This window comes from Anoplopoma fimbria, chromosome 6, assembly GCF_027596085.1.
Source record: "Anoplopoma fimbria isolate UVic2021 breed Golden Eagle Sablefish chromosome 6, Afim_UVic_2022, whole genome shotgun sequence".
Classification (NCBI taxonomy): domain Eukaryota; kingdom Metazoa; phylum Chordata; class Actinopteri; order Perciformes; family Anoplopomatidae; genus Anoplopoma; species Anoplopoma fimbria.
In genome coordinates, this window is record NC_072454.1 from 3,005,554 (window position 1) to 3,025,959 (window position 20,406).

The 20,406-nt window shown below is 38.5% G+C and overlaps 1 protein-coding gene across 1 annotated transcript in view; it reads right to left on the reverse strand.

Moving 5' to 3' along the window:
- The window catches only part of LOC129092700 (contactin-associated protein-like 4), a 74,682-nt gene that overhangs the window by 18,192 nt on the left and 36,084 nt on the right, over nucleotides 1–20,406 (reverse strand). The window contains exons 6-16 of the mRNA XM_054600718.1: nucleotides 12,506–12,678; nucleotides 12,256–12,402; nucleotides 10,582–10,849; nucleotides 9,617–9,766; nucleotides 9,034–9,205; nucleotides 4,527–4,633; nucleotides 2,935–3,054; nucleotides 2,578–2,778; nucleotides 1,465–1,627; nucleotides 387–514; nucleotides 91–261 (exon numbers count right to left, since the gene is read on the reverse strand). Coding sequence (XP_054456693.1) covers nucleotides 91–261; nucleotides 387–514; nucleotides 1,465–1,627; nucleotides 2,578–2,778; nucleotides 2,935–3,054; nucleotides 4,527–4,633; nucleotides 9,034–9,205; nucleotides 9,617–9,766; nucleotides 10,582–10,849; nucleotides 12,256–12,402; nucleotides 12,506–12,678 — 1,800 coding nt within the window. The remainder of the gene's footprint in view (nucleotides 1–90; nucleotides 262–386; nucleotides 515–1,464; nucleotides 1,628–2,577; nucleotides 2,779–2,934; nucleotides 3,055–4,526; nucleotides 4,634–9,033; nucleotides 9,206–9,616; nucleotides 9,767–10,581; nucleotides 10,850–12,255; nucleotides 12,403–12,505; nucleotides 12,679–20,406) is intronic.

Here is a 20,406-nt window from a genome sequence, read left to right on the forward strand (position 1 = left end):
CTCTAACTCATGATCCTTCCTGCTCAGGCTGTACTCACATCTAAGCAAAGTCAGGATTAGACATCTAACCAGAAAGGTTTTTTAACTCACAGCCGAGTTCAATCCGAATGAAGTCTTTGATGCCCAAGTTTTCCAGGAAGACGCCGGAGGATGAAGTGGTCTTAAACAGGAATGAGATGTCTGCGCTCAGCTCTCCGTGGAATGTGGGAAAGTGGAGGTACGACGTCTCCTTGTCGAAAAAAGCAGCGTTCCAGACGTTTTCTGCAAACCATCGTCATCATGGTGTTGGAATTCAGCTTATTTTTACATGCCAGTATAACTGACACACATGCATCATTTCAAAAAACCTGTACTAGGTGACATAGAGGGCTCTGGGCTTGACTTACTGTCTCCATGACAACGGAGAGGCCCGACCCTGTAGGCGCTCTCTGAGCCGGGCCTCTGGATGTCGCCCAGCACCAGAGATCTGACAGGGAGCGTCTCCTTATGGGTCAGCAGGCCCGAGTCATTCGCCCTGGAGGGTAGGGAAAAGAAACAAAGAGGAAGAAGAAGATAGAAGAAGAGGATGAAGAAGAAGAAGAAGAAGAAGAAGAAGCTGAATTCAAAGAGGAAGCTAAAGACTGGAGGGGAAAATATGAACTTTTATAACGAGCAAAGAGAGAGATAAGAAAAAATGAGCATAAGTAGGAAAGGAGATGATCAGGGAGCAAAAAAGAAAATTCCTCATCACTATTTCTACAATCAATAAAGTGAAAAAAAGAAAAGAAGGATCAATCATGATGCACTTGCATGAGAAAACTAATATTTATTTTTAATAATACTCACATTAAGATTATTAATCTCTTTTAGAAGGTTTAAAACATAAAAAATGTCACATTAAAGTAATGACAGACTTTAACAACTAAACAGAAAAAGGTTAAAAAATATATTAAAACATAAAAAATGTCCTATAAAATAGGTGACAGACTAAAACAACCAAATAGAAAACAGTTAAAAACAATATAAAAACATAAAAAAGTTACATTAAAGTGATGACAGACTGAAACAACTGAACAGAAAAAGGTTAAAAACAATATAAAAACATAAAAAAATGTCACGTAAGAGATGACAGAATTAAAACAACTAGCAAATTGCTAAAATTAAAGAATTGTCATTCGATTTTAGGAACAGTAGCTAGTGCTCAAATTATACTTAATACTGTTTCCAGAGTCGTGCATGCTCATAAAATAATCTTGTTAAAATGGCAATGTAAAAATAACTCTAAAGGGCTTTCAACATTAACATAGTTGGCTCTAGGGAACAGAATTTGGATGATCGAATGAATTTTTTATATTTATTTACTGAGCGTTGCAAACATGACCATACATTATCCTCCTCCCAGTCCATTGATCTAGTAGTCTTATGAATAAAATCTGTACATTATCTGGTCTCTCATTGTGTTGATATAAATGAATAACACAGTACCATTCAGTGCGGTCAGCGTCACAGTTGCAGTAGTGTCTGGGGTCCACACAGTTCTCCATCTGGCCACAGGAGCACTGCTGGCTTCCTGGTGGAGCTCCACCCCAATAAGTCTGCACCTGTCCTCCACCTGGGCCTCCAACCCACCAGCTGAGCAGAGGGCCGTCTGCAACACAACAATAAGATAAGTTCGTCTTTTATTAGTCCCGCAGTGTGAGGGCCTTTACAGTTTATTACAGCAGCAGAGAGGATAGTGCAACAAAGAGAGGATTACATAAGTAATCAAACAGTAAAGATAATGAATATGTAAACTGTAAAACTAACAAAACTTGTAATAAGATATAATCAGACCAAATGGTTGAGTTCACATTATGCACATATGAAATAGGAAATGTTGATATTACACAGAATATTGATATTGCACATGAATAAATGGTTTTTTTCCCCCAACAGACACCAAACCAATCAGCCAGGGGACCGCTGTTTGTTCCTCATGAGAAACTAAAAGTCAAGTTGATTTTTTTGTGTAACATATAGTTTTTTTGTCATGTATTCTTTGTTTTTTGTTTTTATCAAGAAACAAATCGAAAACCTTTTCCTAAACCTAAAACTAGTTTTGCTGCCTAAACCAAACTAAATTGTTTCCTGTGAAAACAAAAGCTTATTTTGAAAAGACTGGCTTTTGTAGGAAAGTGCATGAAAAATTTGAATTAACTTGACGAAAGATATCATACAATTAAACGAGGAAACGTTGATCACCACTCTATAATTCCTCAAATATGTCAAAATTGACAAAATAGAAAAATGATACTGAAATGCATGAAAATGCACAAAAGCTGCAATCCTCGCACAAAAAAAATCAGGCAAATTCAGTTTGACTAAACAGAAGTAGGACTAAAATTTTGCCTTTACAATGAACAGTTTATGGCATCTTACATTAATAATGCTTGTCTTGTAGAATACTTTGTTGGACTGACAATACTGGCACCTCTGCATGTTAAATGAGGATATGATGCTTCAAGACAGCAGCAGACTTTTTATCGTCCACGTTTTTCATGAGCCAACAAAGTCTTAAATAATCTCTATGTGACGTCTCAGAATATCATCCAGCTTTACCCGGTGTGTTGAGGAGGCGTGACTTCCTGCAGTGGTAGGTCAGTTCCTGCTCGCAGTGCTCTGATTGGCTAACGACGGCGGCCAGCTGCTCCTCCTCGGACGCGTATTCAAAGTGGGCCGAGTGCTGGTTCTTCCCCGGCAACGCTCGGACTCTCGTCAGATCCGTGTTGTTGTGCTGGATCACCATCCAGGTTTTGTCCTCTGGTGGGGAGAAAGAGAGATAAACATACTGCATGTTTCTTATTGTTCTTTTCTATTTGTGTGTAACTCAGCAGGACAGAAACAGAGGCCGGATGAAAGTGGACAGCAGTGTGTGTGTGTGTGTCTGTTTGATGTGTGTGTGTGTGTGTCAGCTACCTGTCATGTTGCAGAACATCAGCTGTGGCCTGATGGGTCCGCTGCCGTCCACGTCGATGTAATAATAGCCCGACGTGTTGCCTTGGTGTTTGTATTCCTCACAGGACTGCTCGTGTATCGCTGAGGAGAAAGACACGGCATCATCATCATAAATGTCACGCTTTTTTTTGTCTGCTTTTGGTTTGAGAAAACAGCCCAGTGGCCAGGATTCTCTTTTTTTGGGCCTTTTTCCGTTTCTGCAAACCAGGGATAAATTGAATATGGATTTATTTTATTCAGGTTAGCAAGTGTATAAGGTATAAAAAGAGACATTAGAGAAAGGCAGTGACGAAGTATATGGAGCGCCTGTTACTTAAAGTCACATGGAATAATATAAGTATAATAATAAGTATAAATTGCAAAAAAGTCCACTATTTGGTTCATGTGTCAAACAATGACTTTCACCCAGGAGGCCACTGTTCGTGTCCCTTTTGAAGCCAAAAGTTAACATTGACATTATTTTTGTTAGTTACGTTGTCAAGGTTGTAAGGTTTTGTTGTTACGTTATTTAAACACAAACCATGACGTTTTTTCAAACTTTAACCAAGTAAAATGTTGTCTCAACCAGGTCGCATTGTGCGTTTTTTCTGGCCACTGGGTTGTTAAAAAGTTTCCAGATCCACCATGAAACTCCTCTCCACAATTAATATACAAAGTACAAGGCTTTGTACAAAATATTAAATTCAAAGCTGTAATGCAATTTATATTCTTTTAAACAGAGGTAGTTTTTTCCAATATCAAAACTGTAAATTGCTTTTCTAATAGCTATAGCTGAAGTTTATACTGTGCAACTATGTATAGTTTTTTTTTAATGTGATATATAAAATGATATATGATTTCTTAAATAATATACTTTGGCGTTTATACTGATAGCAAACAAATAGATATAGCTGTAAATTAAAGGAGTATGTTTATTTATCTGAACGTGGATGTCTTATTGGTTTAAGACTTTGTTGTTTTCTGAACGGAAGGAAGACGCCTAACTATTGTGACAACGTCTTTGCTTGTCAAAGGAGCTCTTTGTTCTTTAGAATAAAACAAAAGCATTTTATTTGAGCTTTGCTTTTTCAAAGTAAAAGATAAGCTCATGCACACGTAAATACAAACATGCAGTCGTACTTTGTTTAAAAGGTGAAGATGGTAAAAAATAACTAACAACACCTTTCTCTAAAGAATCTGATTCCTAATTAATTACTACTTTTCCTGTAGATCCACACAAGGTTCTCTCTTATTTATATACTTTATATAACTATTTTTAATCTTTGTAGTTTTCTTTATCTTCCTCCCTTGTTCCTACTCGTCTAAATCTCTTCCCCTGAGACGACTGAGACTTCCCGACGCTCACACAATGGTGATTGCAGGAAATAGGCCTGACCTTCTGCCACAACGTCTGCAGGGACTTCAACTTTAAAGCAGCAGGTTGTCTCATTACAGGAAACATGTGAACAAGTGCAAACAAACACAGAGTGCATACTGTGTGTGTGTGTGTGTGTGTGTGTGTGTGTGTGTGTGTGTGTGTGTGTGTGACCTTTAACAGAGCTCGGTGACCTTACAGCTGTGACAGGTGGCTCCGCTGTAGCCGGTGCCGGAGCAGTTGCAGTGGAAGGTGCTCCATGATTGACTGCAGCTGCCTCCATGTTCACAGTGACTCTGAGAACACCTGAGAGGCCGAGAGAGACGCATGTGAGCCGCTGATTAATTACACAGTTAAACTTCAACCAACACAGTGTGAAGTCAAGTTTTATTGAGGATCGTTATCCGACAATATTCAGTAAAATATGTAATCAGGACATCTGCATTTATGCTTTTCTAGTCGCCGATATCTGATAATGTTACATGTAAACAACCAATCAGTGTTTAAATCAACAGGAGGGGAGTGAGTAACGTTAGCAGCACCGCTAATGGCTAACGGACGGAGGTTACATTATGATGCGTTCAGGCTCTGTTTAGTGAAAATTTATTTTTGGGGGAAGGTAAATTATTACGTTATGATGTGGTCAAATGTAACCTTGTTAAATACATTTTTGGTGAGAAATTTGAATAAACGGAGTTGTTTGAAGGAGACGTTTTCACATTAATATGAATTATGACCTGTTTAACTTATTATCACTAGCTCTAAGCTGCTTAAATTACAAATTAAAACTAATGACAGGATTTGTTTTAATCAATGAAAACACAATCTTTTATTTCCTTATCATTTGAATTGTGTGTTTTTATGAAGCAGTAAAAACAACTATAGATGACTGTAACAACGTAAAAGTAATACATTTAGAATTTTTGATGGTTTACACTGACTTCAGAGCGGTTGAAATACATTTTTGGACAATGGCAAAAAGAATAGTCTGGATCTTTGTAGACCAGCTGCTATAATCAAGCAAGAAAGGGATCTGTATCTGCCAACATGGATCATCAATAACGGGCAGTTAGTGTCAACGGCTGACAGACATACAGTATATATATACACCTGGAAAAGTCATCTAATCTCCTCTGTGGTAGTTTCTGTTACAGTCTGTGTCTCCACACACAGACTCACAAACTAAACCACCGTTGCTTTAAGGCTGGTAAAGAATTAGATGAAAAGAGCACAAAATAAGACACCAAAGTTAATCTGCTTAACATCAACGCAAGCAAAAACATCCAATAAAAGTTTTTCCTCTGTAAGTGGAAGTTGAACCGAGATCACAGAAGATAAAAGTAAAGGCAGCCCTAACCTAAATACCATAACTCTAATATCCAAACTATTCTTCTTTTCTGGCTGCACCACCTCATTTATCACCCTAATAAAAGTATATGTCACCAACTGCAACGGTACGGCTTTTTTTTATGAGTTTTTAACAGTTTTTGGACAACAACAGTCACAAATGGAACAAAGGCATAAGCAATACAGAGCTATAAGTAGACAGAGTTTTCTTTCAGTGGTGTTTTTTATCTTCACAAGTAATTTGTTAATAATAATATAACCTGCTTTTAAACGTTTGGTGCATTTGACTGCATGAATATGTGGATTGACTAGTAAACTGTAGACAGGAGGAGTAAATCGAAAATGCTCTTCCTCCTTCCTTCCTTTATTCCTTCTTTCCAAAGGCGTTAGTATACTTTATGACTGTGCTGAGCGAATGGCCCGTAGGATGAACTATTTATGGGTAGGTTCATGTTCCTCTTTGTTTTTATGGAGAAGGATCAGGGATTTAAATCTAAAGCAATGGAATTGTTTTCTCTCATACGGTAGAAAATGCACACCGACTGTAATTTACAGGATGGTCAGCGTATCCTCGTATCATACAACGATTCGTATGATATCTTACTAACAGTTTTTTCATTTTTGTGCATCTTCCTGCGAAAGTCCAGCAAACAGTTACAATTTCCGCTTTTTGTGTTTTTCAAAAGAAACTTTTGTTTTCACAGGAACAACTCAGTTAGGTTTGGGAAACAAAACTACTGAAGTTAGATTTACGAAAATATCCTCGTTTTGGTTAAATTGACCACGGAGGTGCAGCAAAGAGCGCTGTTTGTTAGACCCAACACCCCCCCCCCCAAACACAATTATGTCTTGTTGCACCTTCAACAACAGCAGTCAGTGCCCTGGATTGTAACTTCATGTGGGGAAAAAATGTGAAGTGTAATCAGAAACGTAACCCTACACCAATAACAGCTGTGGCGAAGGTTGTCCAACAATGCTCCTGTCATCTGAAGCATCTTTCCGACAACCCTGAATGGAGCGAAGCTCTGTAAACAACGCACACACATTCAGATGAGGGCCAAGACTTGAGAGTAGCTTTTGTCCTTGCTTACAAGAAGGAATTTATCTGATTGGAAAATACTCTGCTGCTTTAAATCTAGACTTTTTCCTTCCCAGTGTCAGGACTGAGCTCGGGGCGGCGAGCACAACAAGGACGTGAAAATAAAAGAATAAGAAAGGGTTAGGAGAGGAGAAACAATGAGAGGAAAGAGACAAAATGATGAAGATGCTGCTGAGAAAGAGAGAGAGAGAGGGAGAGAGAAATCCAGGAAGAGGAATTAAGGTTGAGAGATGGATCGACGGAGAGGAAGGAGCGAGGGAGCAACAAAGGGGATGAGAGTTTGGATGAATGGAGCTCAGCGGCGACCGGGTAAACATATTTGGAAAAGAAATGAGGTCAGCGAATTGTGACTGCAGAGAGACAGAAAGAGAAAAGAGAGCGGGCGAGCAGCATGTATTTTTAATCTTTTAGTCGGTTAGCAAAAGTCTTACTCAGCAGGCAAGATGTTTAAGTTATTTTTTTAGCACAAATGTCTTTGCTTTTCTTTTTATCTCAAAAAGTAAGCGTGGATGGAGGCAGGTGGGTACTTTGTGCTTTTAAATACGTGCATTTTAAATTCCGGGAGTCCATTGTTGCTTTGCTTATCTGCAAATATGCATAAGTGCATCTTGCAGAACAAGTGTCTTTTTCCCCCTCCGAGTTCTCTGATAGATTCAGTGTGCATATGATCAGTCGAGCAGCGCTTATTTTCAGGAAAGCACACTGCAGGTTGGAGGTGAGGGGTTGTGAGAAGTGAAAATCAATTTTTCAAGTTGACATTTCATTGAAACAACGGCGGCTCGGAGGATAATATGCACGCCGTGTACCAGTCGGCTCTAATGATTCGGGAAAAAACGGTCTCATATCATGTTCTGAGAGCGACGTGTTGTTGCTCAAACACAACACAACATTAAAGTGACACAGCGGAGCTCTGCTTGACATTTCCTGTGAAAACATGCATATTAGAGGCCGAGGTCCCTCCAGCACTTGATGATACGGAAATGTCTATAATAATGATTCTGTCCAACGGTGGTAACGGATTTTTTTTCAGTGTACAATATCTGTGTTGGTTCAGCAGCGTTTTAGTGCTTGGCATTCATGTATACGGCTCTAATATCGTTATATCATGAAATATTGCCCCTTAAAAGCAACGCACCAGGTTTCAAATGTCTTTTATTGCTTTTTACGTCTAAATATATAATATAATATAATTTTTATGTTGTGCAAAAAAGCATCAACTAATCACGCTGTGGAACTTGTTGCGCCTTTGTTTATATTCATATTTATATTAACACTGAGGCTCTGTAGTCCAAACCAAGTTGGCAAACTTTTTCCTGTTCTATCCTTTCACAATAAAAGCCCTAGACATATAATATCTGCAGGCAAGTATTTAGCATTTTAACGTTGTTTATTCATCACGCCCCAGGTTTGTAAAGGCCTCTTATCCCAAACAGATGCATTTAACATTAAAAAAAAGAACCATAACGCACCAGCAGCTTCATTTGTTGAAGTGTTTTTAATCTAAAGTAATCTAAATACATTAAGACATTTAGTGTTTCTAATCTCAGCTCAGGAGATTCCCCTCACCATAAAGCTCTAGCTGTTATTCATAACACTTTAAAACAGTTTTTCCCCCTAAGGGAAGAGTCGGCCTCCAAGAGCGTTGGAGTCCAGAAAACATAAAAAAACAATCAACATAAGCAAGATGATGATAATGATGACCATCATCTGGCAACAACAATCCGAACAGCAGACGCAGAAAGCAAACAGGGAGAACAGGGTTAGTGGAATCTAACAGTGCTCTCTTTCTCTGACACTTCTGAACATTTTTTCCAAAACTCAATCCCACGCTGAGGTACAGAGCCAACTGACTCTGATTCTCACAAATAAATCACATTTTGAGGAAAGCAGAACCACATTTCAGCGGAGAGAGAGGAAGCTATACCGCACGCCTCATATGCTGCTAGAAAGACAAAACAATAACTGGATTGTTTTCTTCGCGAGGAAACATTCTGGGAGACTGCGGGACACTGTTGTCATAATTCCCTCTGTATCCAATCCACCGCTGTCTAATAATCCATGTGTAACACTGTTTCACAGGAAACCAGTCACAGAGCTTTAAGAAGGATTTACTGGGGCTCTTTTCTGATGATGCTTTCTAACACACACAATTTGGTGTTACATATAATAACCAAACTTTCATAATCAAGGTAAGATCCAGTTTAGCTTTCAGCAAATCCTTTGCTTTGGTCGACTTCCCCCATCAAACAAATGGTCTGACCTGTCGATGATGCCACACATGTCAATCTGCAGGTGACTGTAGTTTCCCATGAGCCTTTGCTGCACCGGGATCAAGTCCACCGGCTGGTTGTGCACCGTCAGCAGGCGCATGCAGCCCTGGAAAGCCTTGTAGGGGTTCATACACTCGTGGCTGCTCCCGTCAGCGGGGCAACCTGAACACAAGGAGAGGAAGCAAACAGAGGAAAACATTTAAAAGTCTGCAATAATTCTTGCATATTGCGGCTGTGGCGTAGTGGAGAGCAAGGTAGTTCTCCAATCAGAGGGTCGGTGGTTCGATACCCTGCTTCGGCAGTCGATGTGTCCTTGGGCAAGACACTTAACCCCAAGTTGCTCCCGAAGGCTTGCCATCGGTGTGGACTGGATGTTGCATGAATGTTAGTTAGAGTCTGATGGTGGCACCTTGATGGTAGCCTGTCATCAGTGTGTGAATGGGTGAATGATATGTAACATACTACTGACTGTAAGTCGCTTTGGATAAAAGCGTCTGCTAAATGACTGTAATGTAATGTAACATTTGATCATAGGATTGTGTGCTTATATTCACTTATTTATCCATCGCTTACCACCGAAGAAAAGTTGACCCCCGGTGGTAATAAGAAACGGAGGACTGGCGTGAGCTGTGGCTCCGTCACCTCCGTCCACGGAGACAGACAGATGTCCTCGTCTGGAGATGAGCTCCACAGAGTGCCACTGACCGTCATTCAGAGCTGAGCCTGAGGACATGAAAGACACATGTATTGACTGTCTGGATTTTCATTTCATAAAGGTTAAGATTAGAATTTAAGTCATTCGCTTATTGATTAGGGTCACAGGCACAAATCAATGCTCTTTAAGCTGGAAGTGAATCAGTCTCTGGCTCAAAGACTCTACAGCAAGACGGCCAAATGGATCCTTTTTGGTCTTCAGGTTTCAGGATTGACATTTTATTTCATAGTTTTATAGTTTCTGGTAATGTGTGCAAATGTGTTTTGTGTTTTTCCTGTGTCAGCTCTGTGTCTTATAGTGAATTTATAAAGTAACCAGTATTGTGCCAAGTGTTCAGTTTACCGCAAGAAGCTACTGACAGAAAAAAAAAGAAATTACATCCTTCAAAATAAAGTCAGTTTCTGCTCTGGTGCATCTGGGCTGTGAATATTGGAACGTTAACTGGACCGTAATGTAACTGCACAGTGATCTTTTTAAAATATTTTATGTGATGTCGTCATTAAATTTAATTTGAAAAAAAAAAATAAGATTCTTTGCAACTTTGTATTTTATTAAAATAAATTAAATATATTAAATAAATTAAATAAAATTAAATACATTTTATTTAATTGTAATTAAAAAAAATTGATTGATCTTATTGTCATCTATAGTGCTTTATCAGTGTTTAAATTTTACCTTGGTTTGTTTTGCTTTTGTTGGGCTTTCTGTTGTTATATTGCCTTGCTTTATTTATAATTTTTTTGTTTATTTATAATTTTTTTAAATGGAGACCCTTGAGGTGAGGACATGAGGGTTTAAGTTGGAGGTTTGGGGTCACACTGACCTGCGTTGAGCTCCAGCGGCGCCCTGCCAGACTTGTGGATCTGCAGGTGGAGCCTGGCTTTGCTCAGAAACAGCCACACCGAACCCTCTTGCTCCGGGAGGTCGAAGGTCAGCAGCAGCCCCGCCTTGTTCCACGTCCGAAACTGAAGCCCCACCGACGTGCCCAACGATGACGCTTCCGTCACCCCTGGCAACCGGAGGAAGCTCTGAGGGCTGGTGAACGTCATGGCAACAAAAACGGGTTCAGCACAAGAAAAGGTCACATTGCCCTGAAGTGGATGGAGAGGAGGAGAGGGGTGGGGGCAAAGATACGGAGGGAGATAAAGTTATTACCACAAAAGAGGGAAAACACGATAACGCATGAATTTGAATTAATATCCAGGGCTGCGTGGCGGCGCCCTGATGCACCGAGATCTCATCAGCAACTCCTTAAAGAGCATCAGAGTATTACCATAATGATAATGGCAACACTTAGAATAGCACCAGGAGATTGAACTGAGGGCACCAATGTCACCAGCAGCTTTCTAAGGTCATAGAGGAAGTATCGGGGAGGAGAGAGACAGGAAGACATGAGGGCAGAGGAATAAGGGACTGGGAGCAGTGGGTCATCTCTGTATGCAGGCTCAGTTTTGAGAAAGTGGTAATTGCAGTAAATCCTCTGCCAAGGCACCAACAGTGATGTGTTACATCCCAGGCTTCCGACTGGGTTTCTATTTTTAGCAGAGTAGACAACACACGCACACTTAAACAAATGTGAAAGCTCTTTGTGGGGAAGTTAAAGCGAAGAGTGCAACATGAGGTTCAGCGGTGTTGTGCATAAGCACACACACAAACATGCATTCTCATTTACAGTAAAAAGGGATTTAATTGAGGGTGTATTTCCCGCTTGAAGATAACATTTTACTTTTTCATAAATTACGTTTCCGACATATATATTGTGTACTTAACTCCCTCACTATAAATCAATTTCTTTGTATCATGATACTGCTCATGAACACCTCATCAGCAAAACCCAAACATTCTAACTCTCAACTTGTCATATAACGACACTTGGTCAGTGTCCACAAGCTTCAAACTATGTTTACCATCTAGTATCAGTTTTGAAGTGTCAGGGACGGCGTGTCGGTTTCCACCAGGTGACAACCTCCGCTTTTGCTGAATGAAGCCAATGTGGAAATGTCTTAAAACTTGCATTCTCTCTACTGACCAGCAGGGGGCGACTCCTCTGGTTGCAAAAACAACAAACAAACAGCGGTTTGTCCTATATTTGTATGTACATGTTGATTTATTTGGTACGTAACGTACATATTTCAGTAACAGCAATTCCGTAGTTATTTTCACCCAAACGACGATCTTTTCCTAAATTTAAATTGTGAAAAGGGAAGTTTATTTACAAAAGACAGTATGCATGTAATGAGAGATCATTAATAAATGTTGCTGGACTTTTATAGGAAAAAGCACGAAAAATGAAGAGTTTCTTTTCTAAGGATATCTTACAAACCATTTTGTGAGGCTACGTTAATCAGATTCACCAGTGGATCCAAACGTAGGGCCCTTGTGGCATTTACCAAACACATACTGTATTATGTCTAGCGTGTCTACAGTGCACATGTGGAAACAAACAAACACAAACACACAAATACGCTTCTCATTATCACATCGTTAGCCACTTTACCTTCACAGTGACCCGCTGGTCTTTCTTCTTAGCGAGGTCCACCATGTTCACGCCGTTGTAAACCAAGTTTTCCAAACAGCCGTGGAAATTTCTGTTAAACCCGACTGACCTCCGAGAGCCGAGGGTCAAGTCTGCTCCCACACTCATCTGGGAAACAAGACAATTATTAAACAATAAAACATGAGCAGGTGAGACTGTAAGTGGGTTTTTATTGGTTCTGTGTGCTCCCCACACCTACACACACATTCACCTGGTCATGGTCCCAGTGGGTGAGTCTCGGTGGGATCTGCACCCACAGTGTGCTCTTGTCCACGGTGAGGTTGAGGTGAGTGCTGTGATGCTCGACGGCGACGTGGTGCCAGTGTTGGTCGTCTAACAGGCTGCCCAGAGACACCAGGTGCTGGCTGTCGGGAGAACTCCGGCCTGCAGGACGAGTGGAAGGAGGAGGAAGAGTGAGATGAAGACGTGGAGATAATAGATGAAGGAGGGAGGAGGAGGAGAAAGTTGAAACCTAAATTTGATTTTTAGAGATTTTGCTTCCAAAACATGACTTATTTCAGACTAGAGGAAAGAAAACATCAAAAATAGACATTAAGGTGCATTTTTTAATAATTTGTCTATTTGCGTCTGTAGATTTCTCCTAAATTTACCCAAACTTACCATTAGATATTCCCTTATTTGCATACTTAACATAACATTTCAGAAAACTTGTAATACAAAAAATAATAGTCTTAATGTAAGTAATCAACTGTAGAAGTTAATTGTTTTACCCTATTCACCTGTAGTGTCTTCAAAATGTATGTAATGTACAAAACATATCTTTAAAGGCCGTTTTCTCTAAATGAGTTTTTTCTCAGACTCTGATCCAGAAATCTCCACTTCAGTAGCTCTTACATACACCAAACAGTTTCATTCTGATTTATACAATATTTTATTACAAAGAATATGGAGAAAACTTATTATTTTCTAATGTTTTAATCAAGGAAAGAATTCCACCTCCTCCATCTCCTTCTCTCTCTAGGAACAAATTAGTGCACCGTATCGGAGTTCACTCCTCATGAACTGGCAGTAACGGCAGTTTTCCGTGTCTCTAAACTGTTCCAGTTTCCAGCTGGGGATCACATCTCAGCACGAACTGATAAAGATCTAAAAAAGTCAGTGATAACACATGATTAACACTTAAGGGAACGGACAAAGAGGTGGAACGGCATAAATAAATGAAAGGAAATGCTGCTGGTTCACTGCCCACAGAAGGAGGTAAAGACGGAGCTAAATGCACTCGGTCATTAAATATGAATTAGATATTGTTTGAAACTTTGTCCGTGTTGGGAAAAAAGGAGTCAAGAGAAAGGGAGACAGACAGAGATGGAGACATGGAGATGTGTTCAGTCATCAATCATCATTGATCTGTCAGACGGATACTTGGCATGTGGAGAGACTACAGAGAGGGAAGGATACAGACAGAAAGAGGGAAAGAGGGAGGAGGAGTTCATCATCATTGATCAGCAGACTGATGTTTGAACATGTCAGAAAGAGGGAGAGAGAGGGAGAGAGAGAGACGGGGAAATCAAGGTAAAGTCAAATGTATTTAGTCATTAATGATACATATACTGGTCCTGCATTGCAACCCTGACTCTTAAATATTATGCTTATATACTGCTAGTTTTCATTTGTATATGAAGGTATTTGTAAAATGTTGATATTTAAAATATCAACAAAATGTTCTATGACAATTTATTACTGTATTTTGTTAGATTTCATCATGCGGTAACCTGCGGTTCTGAAAAGTGAGTTAAACCTGCATTCTCTCTACTGTCCATCAGGGGGCGACTCCTCTGCTTGTATAGAAGTCTATGAGAAAATGACTCTACTTCTCTCTTGATTTATTCCCTCAGTAAACATTGTAAACATGAGTTTATGGTCTCAATCTCTAGTTTCAAGTCTTCTTCAATACAGCATGATGTTCATTTAGTGAATGATGCTCCATTTAGAGTCAAACAGACCATAAAGCAGGGATGCTTTAGGGCGGGGCTACCACGGTGTTGTCTGGTTTCTTAATGGTTTCTTAATTCTGCTGTTGAAAATTATAGATTTTGATGATGAAACCCTGAAAGCAGCACTTCAATATAGGACATATATGTGGCAGGACACGCAGCCTAATATGGTGATATTTTGACGTTAGTTATGCTTTTATACAATTCTAATGAATGCACATTTAACTACGCACATGTGGCATTCATCATGTTTACACTGGTCATTTATCTGAAGTCAGAAAAGTTTGATGAAGGACAAAGTTATAAGAATAAGGTTTTGATAAGGTCTAAACTTTCTTTTATACTCCAAAGATGAGCAAAGAATTGAAAGCCTTTAGGTATTTTATTTTGTTTAAATTACAGGTAGCTTTACCAGCATGTAAGATCCTTCACATCGATAATGTTTGCCCTTCATGTCTGCAGCACTGCAAGAATCTTTAGGGAGTTCCCCTGTGTGATCTCCAGAATCAGTAATGGTTCACTGAGCTCGTCTTCTTTTTCAGTGCGTATCCTCAGGACTCCGGTCGCCTTCTTTAAGGGATCTGTACAGTTTTTATGACCCGAGAAGCTGCTAAAAGTTCCCTGAAAGACTTTTTTTGTACTTTTTACAGTGCAGGTTCCTGTGTTAGATCATTCCAGACAGCTCCCTAAGGCAATATCACCTAATCATCTGCTGTCTGCTCCTGCATTACGGCTCTAAATCTAATTTTGTTGGAAGACATTGACGACTCTTATCAGATGACAGACTGCCGTAATTGTTTCGGGAATTTCATTTCATTCCGCTCGGCTTAAATGATTGAGACGATACGCACAGACAGTCAACACACGAGCTTAATGCGCAACCTCTGGACCTACTCACAAACCAGAACATTTCAGAAACGTTGTGTGTTTGAAGACTTTTAAAAGAAGCTTGGACAAAAAAAAAAAGGAATACAGAGAGATTTTATTGCTATATTGATATTCAACTGCTGTTCTACCTTTTGAAAGTCTTTTTATGTATTGCATAAATATAAAAGTAAACTTTAAACATTCTGTCATTGAAATGGTCAAAAGAACTGTGTCCTTGCTGCTAGAATCAGACTTTGTGAATATTTTTTTTCTTTCACATTTCATGATTATGGCTGTCCAAAAAATAAGTAAACAAAATCAGAAACATTTCCACATAGTGAAACAGAAAAACCTTCAGAAAGAACGTTTGGGTAATACTTTCAATAAACATACTGGTTATAATCTGCCTATTGGACTGTATCATTTTAGTTATAATCATAAATATTCATAAAAATAATCATAATACTTTATAAAGCATTTTATAATCACCTACAAGTTAAGTGATTATTAAATGATTTATAATATAATTACTCATATGATATTATAAGTATCACAATACTTCATAATTGCTTGTCACTCACTTACTTTTGTTGCAAGGATCATTGTTGTTTTACATCAAGCTGTTTTGCTTTTTATGTAACACTACTTAAGAAAGTCCAGTAATAACATTTGATGGTTATTTACAGTAGTTATGTTTTTGCGCTTGAAACATTACGGTCTTATGTTTTTATTTTGAATCAAACCATGATCTTTTTTTCTAAGCTAAAACAAGAAGTTTGTTTGTAGTTCATCATTCAATGTATCCCATGCAGAAATGTACAATGCACCCAAAAAATTCTGGCAACTGCATTGATAATAATTCCCATAGTTTCATTTTATTATAATCTATTCGTATTGCATTACCATTAACTACCCTGAGGCGAAGGCAGATATTTTACATTACAACTTGGTTATGAGTGAGCTGGCAAAGTGAAAAAAAACATCATTAAATCTAGCATATTGAAGTACCTGACCTCAAAAAGTATATATAATGTATTATGATGATTGTTATAAAAAGCATTATGAATAAGAGTCATGAATCAATGAAGCAGCTGTGGGCTTTAAAGTTAAGCACAGCTGGATCTCTCTCTCTGAACCGAACGCTGTTTATTTACCACCTCGTATGACCGAACACAGCTGAGAAGCCTTCTAATAAATCACTACGGATAGAGATGAATAACACGGCAAGTCAATACTGCAGTATTGAACGCTACACACAGGCCACCAGTCACTGTGACAGCTGAGCTGACAGACTTTATCCAGAATGAGTTATCGTCTGTGTCCCAGCAGCATCTCTTTTTTTATACAGCGAAAAACAATGACAGTACATAACAGGGATCATTTTCATATTTTTTCACAGGTAACAAGCGATTATGAGTGCTACATGAGCTCTCTGTGCTAAACATAATGTGCAACATTCTCGATTTTGTGCACATTTCCCTCATCAAATCAATTTTCTCTATTTCAACAATTCCCATCAGCTCCTCTGGTAGGAATTTGAGCCTTTTTTTAACACCATACTGATACATTTAACAGATCACTTACTTGATCAGTTTCCTCTGTGCAAATAAACTTCCAATTTAAGAGATATATAGATTTTGAGTCACAACAGAGATCTGCATGCAGCGTCAGCATGCTTTCCAGCAAACTGCAGTGCAAGGACTTTATAGGTGTACATTAGTTAAATCCTGTCTTTATACAAACTAATGCTCAGCCAGAGGCCATGAGATCAGTGAGCATTGATCCCTTGGTATATTCACTCTCACAAAATATTCCAGTGACAAAATAAAAGGGCTGAGCTTAATTATGAGCCGGTGAGCTGCAGAACTATGAACTGACGTTTTGATGAATGTGTACAGCGGCGAGGAAATGGGACGCTTTTGGGAGAGAGCGCATACATTTCAATGAGCCTGGTGTATTTATTCAAACAGAGTAGAACTAAGAGTCTTCTGTTAAGTGCTGCTGAAAGCTGCTTGGGCTACACGGGGGAACAAAACTCTCATAATGTGGTGTTACAGTCGGGGCTGGACCGGCACACACTGATGAGGATCTAATGCAGCTAGAGGTGTGAGTGTGTTAATTAGCTCTGTTTTTTAAAGTGAAACTTTTAAAGTTTTAAAAGGGTGCACAAAGGATTTAGAAAGGCTGGTATGTTTGTATAAAGGTAAGAACTGAACCAAGGAAACTGCTCATTGGATCCTGCACTGTGGTTTACTCTTCTAAAGCAATGAACACATCAAAAAACATGTGTGCATGTTGAAATTGGAGTAATGCTGTCCTTACTTCTTTATATCTTTTCAGTTTCGAAGAATGTCATGTTTCACATTTAGAGCGGTCGCTGAATGCCAAAAAAATAAATATCTGACCTCTTGTTCATGACGGAATTTGGTTCAAAAAGCATCATCATCATAGAAGTATGGCAGCGTCTCTTTTTGCCTGACAATTATAGCATTTCTCATCAGTTTTTTAAAACAGTTCCTGCTGAAAACAGCGATCAGAGATGGAGGAATAACCAAACTAGGCATTTACAAACCCAAAACCCAACAGTTGCAGACTGTGAGAAAACACATGCAGCGACTAAATCTGCTTCAGGCCACAATTCAGAAACAAAACAGACGGAGCTGCCTCTGGCAACGTTTCTGAGGAGAAGCAGAGAAGAAAGACGATGACGATGCCACACGATTAACCCCACTGTCACTCCTCCAAGATAGCTGCACGTCTTTCATAACCAGATGTTAATTAAGTCAAATTCAAGTTTGAGTTTTACTACTCGCATGTGTCAGCTGGGATTTTTTTTTATTATCCCTTAAGGCTATTTTCTGCCATTTTTTTGTCTATTTTATTTTGTGCCCTTGCACAAAATAAGTAATTAATGATTAAATTATTGAAATTGATTGGAGGAGGTGGGGATGGATGAGCCGGTCGAAAACCCTCTCACCTAGGTCACCGCAATGTTTTGATTCATTTGTCACATAACTTCCGTTCTTGAGTAACACCACTTTGTCGTAATTTTAACCCAAACCACAATATTTTCCTTAACCCAACTAAGTAGTTTTCAGTGACGATGAAAGTTGATTTTGAAAAGACTGTATATGTGAAACAAGCTTAAAATTGACACTTTGTCAAAGATATTATATGAACCATTGTAGAGGATATGTTTCAGGATTAATAAAGAATCTGGTGGTCGGTTCTCTGGTTATTTAATCATTATAGTTCCCTGATTTGGAGCACACCAAATATACAAACTCTCACCCATGTTGTTGTGACAAATCTGATCAAATCACTAAATAAATCAAAAATGAACATTGTAACATTAATTTTGTTGTGATGTAAATGCTGCTAGCTTTCTGGTTAACATTCTATGATTGTATTTAACTCAAATCAAAATTTCTAAAGGTTTTCCATTTCTGGTCCTGATTTTGTTCTTTTTAAACGTTTACAAAAACAACACTATACAAAGTAATTAACAAAATAAGTAATTGAATTGAACCACCACAACTTCAAGACTGAAGATCAAGCTTTCACTCAGCAGTGTTCTGCTGTTGCAAAAAGCTGCACACAGCCAGGCAGTGAGCTTGTGTTAGCAACCAATCTGACATTTACAAAATATAAAAAGCTCACTGAAACATTGAACATACCATGAGCACAAACGACAGGCACATGTGCATGTCCCACACACCATAAATTATAAATTCCTGCTCACTGTAACACAAATGTATACTTTGAAATCACAGGACACGATCCATTAAAATGTGTTCAAGGCAGATGCACAAAGATACAGATCAAAATTGTTTGGATTTTAGATTGTAAATGGCTCAGGAGAAGGAGTTACGAAGAGGAAGAGCGAGAATAACACAAAGAAAGAAAACACAACGGAGCACCTAATGGAAGGTAAATAACCAAGTTTGAAAGCAGAACCCAAGAAGAAAAAGCCAGCAGAGAACTGTCATGACATATTTATAGGGCTGCAATTAATCATAAGTGCAGAACAATAAAAGAAGAACAGACAGAAGAAGAAAGTGAGAGTAGAGGACAAAGAGGAAAAGAGAAATGTCACAAACAAGTTCAGCACAGCAGAGATGGGGAGTGACAATAATACGTTTTTACCTTCAACCACATCAAAACAGAAGCCCAGTATAAAAACCTTCAGGCCTTTTTACTATGCATATTAGTAGTCTGTTGAGCAGAGAACTTCAGTGCATGGATATAAACATAGTGCATGTTTTTGTAGAAGCAGCATAGAACTGTAGGACATGAGCTCAGCAGTTTATATACAACTGAAGAACAGCAAAGCAAGGATTTACTTTACTGATTGAAATGATGAACTCTGACAGTCTTATTAGTCTGGTACACGTGTGAGACATGGGTCCAAGGTTACAGCTAAGCGCTTATATGCTGATGATGTCATTGTCTTTATCAAAAACCAGCTGGAGATGAATGTTTAAACTAATCATTTAAATCTGAAGCATCTGAAGCTAAATCAATCATAACGAAACAAAGGGAGTTTGGATTGGAGAGGAGAGTGACAGACGAAACATTCAAGTTAATCAAGAAATTAAATTGACCTTCTATAACAGAGAATGAGGTGAAAGAAGCTCTGAGAAAAAAATAAAAATACATTTGATTGAATATTGCTTTTGTTAATAATTTATCTGCTGCCATCTACAGAAATACTCTCATGGCCCTCATTATATACTAATTAACTTATTTCTAGGATTTCTAAGCAAGACATTTATAGATAAAGGGATTTGATTTTATAAAAGTTGATGATAATTAAGTATAAAAGTATAGCTGACTGTAAATACATGGAGGCAATAAAAATCTCTGAAAGGTCTCGAACTTTTAAAAAAGACTTAACTTCTTATTCAGTCTCTACTTTAATTCAGTCACATAAGGATTTCTAGCAGAGAAGATGCCTTCAAACAAAGATATCTGTTTTTATCGGCATTGTGTTAAAACTGTGAAAAACTAGTTACACTAAGCCATTAAATAACTGTAACTGTTATTGACTTTATATTAGGTGGGCATCACCATAACTTTGCAGTGACTAAACCATTAAGATTTTGGAAAACTCCCTTTAGGACTAATGTGTTTTTCGGAAATGTTTTAATCTTTTACTCAAAACATTCTGAGATTTTTTGAAAAATCTTCCTGCGCATTTTAATAATAATTTTTCTGATATGTTTTCCAGCCATTTATTATAATTTTTTTCAATAATTCCCCCCCAAAAGAATTACCAACATTTTTATAT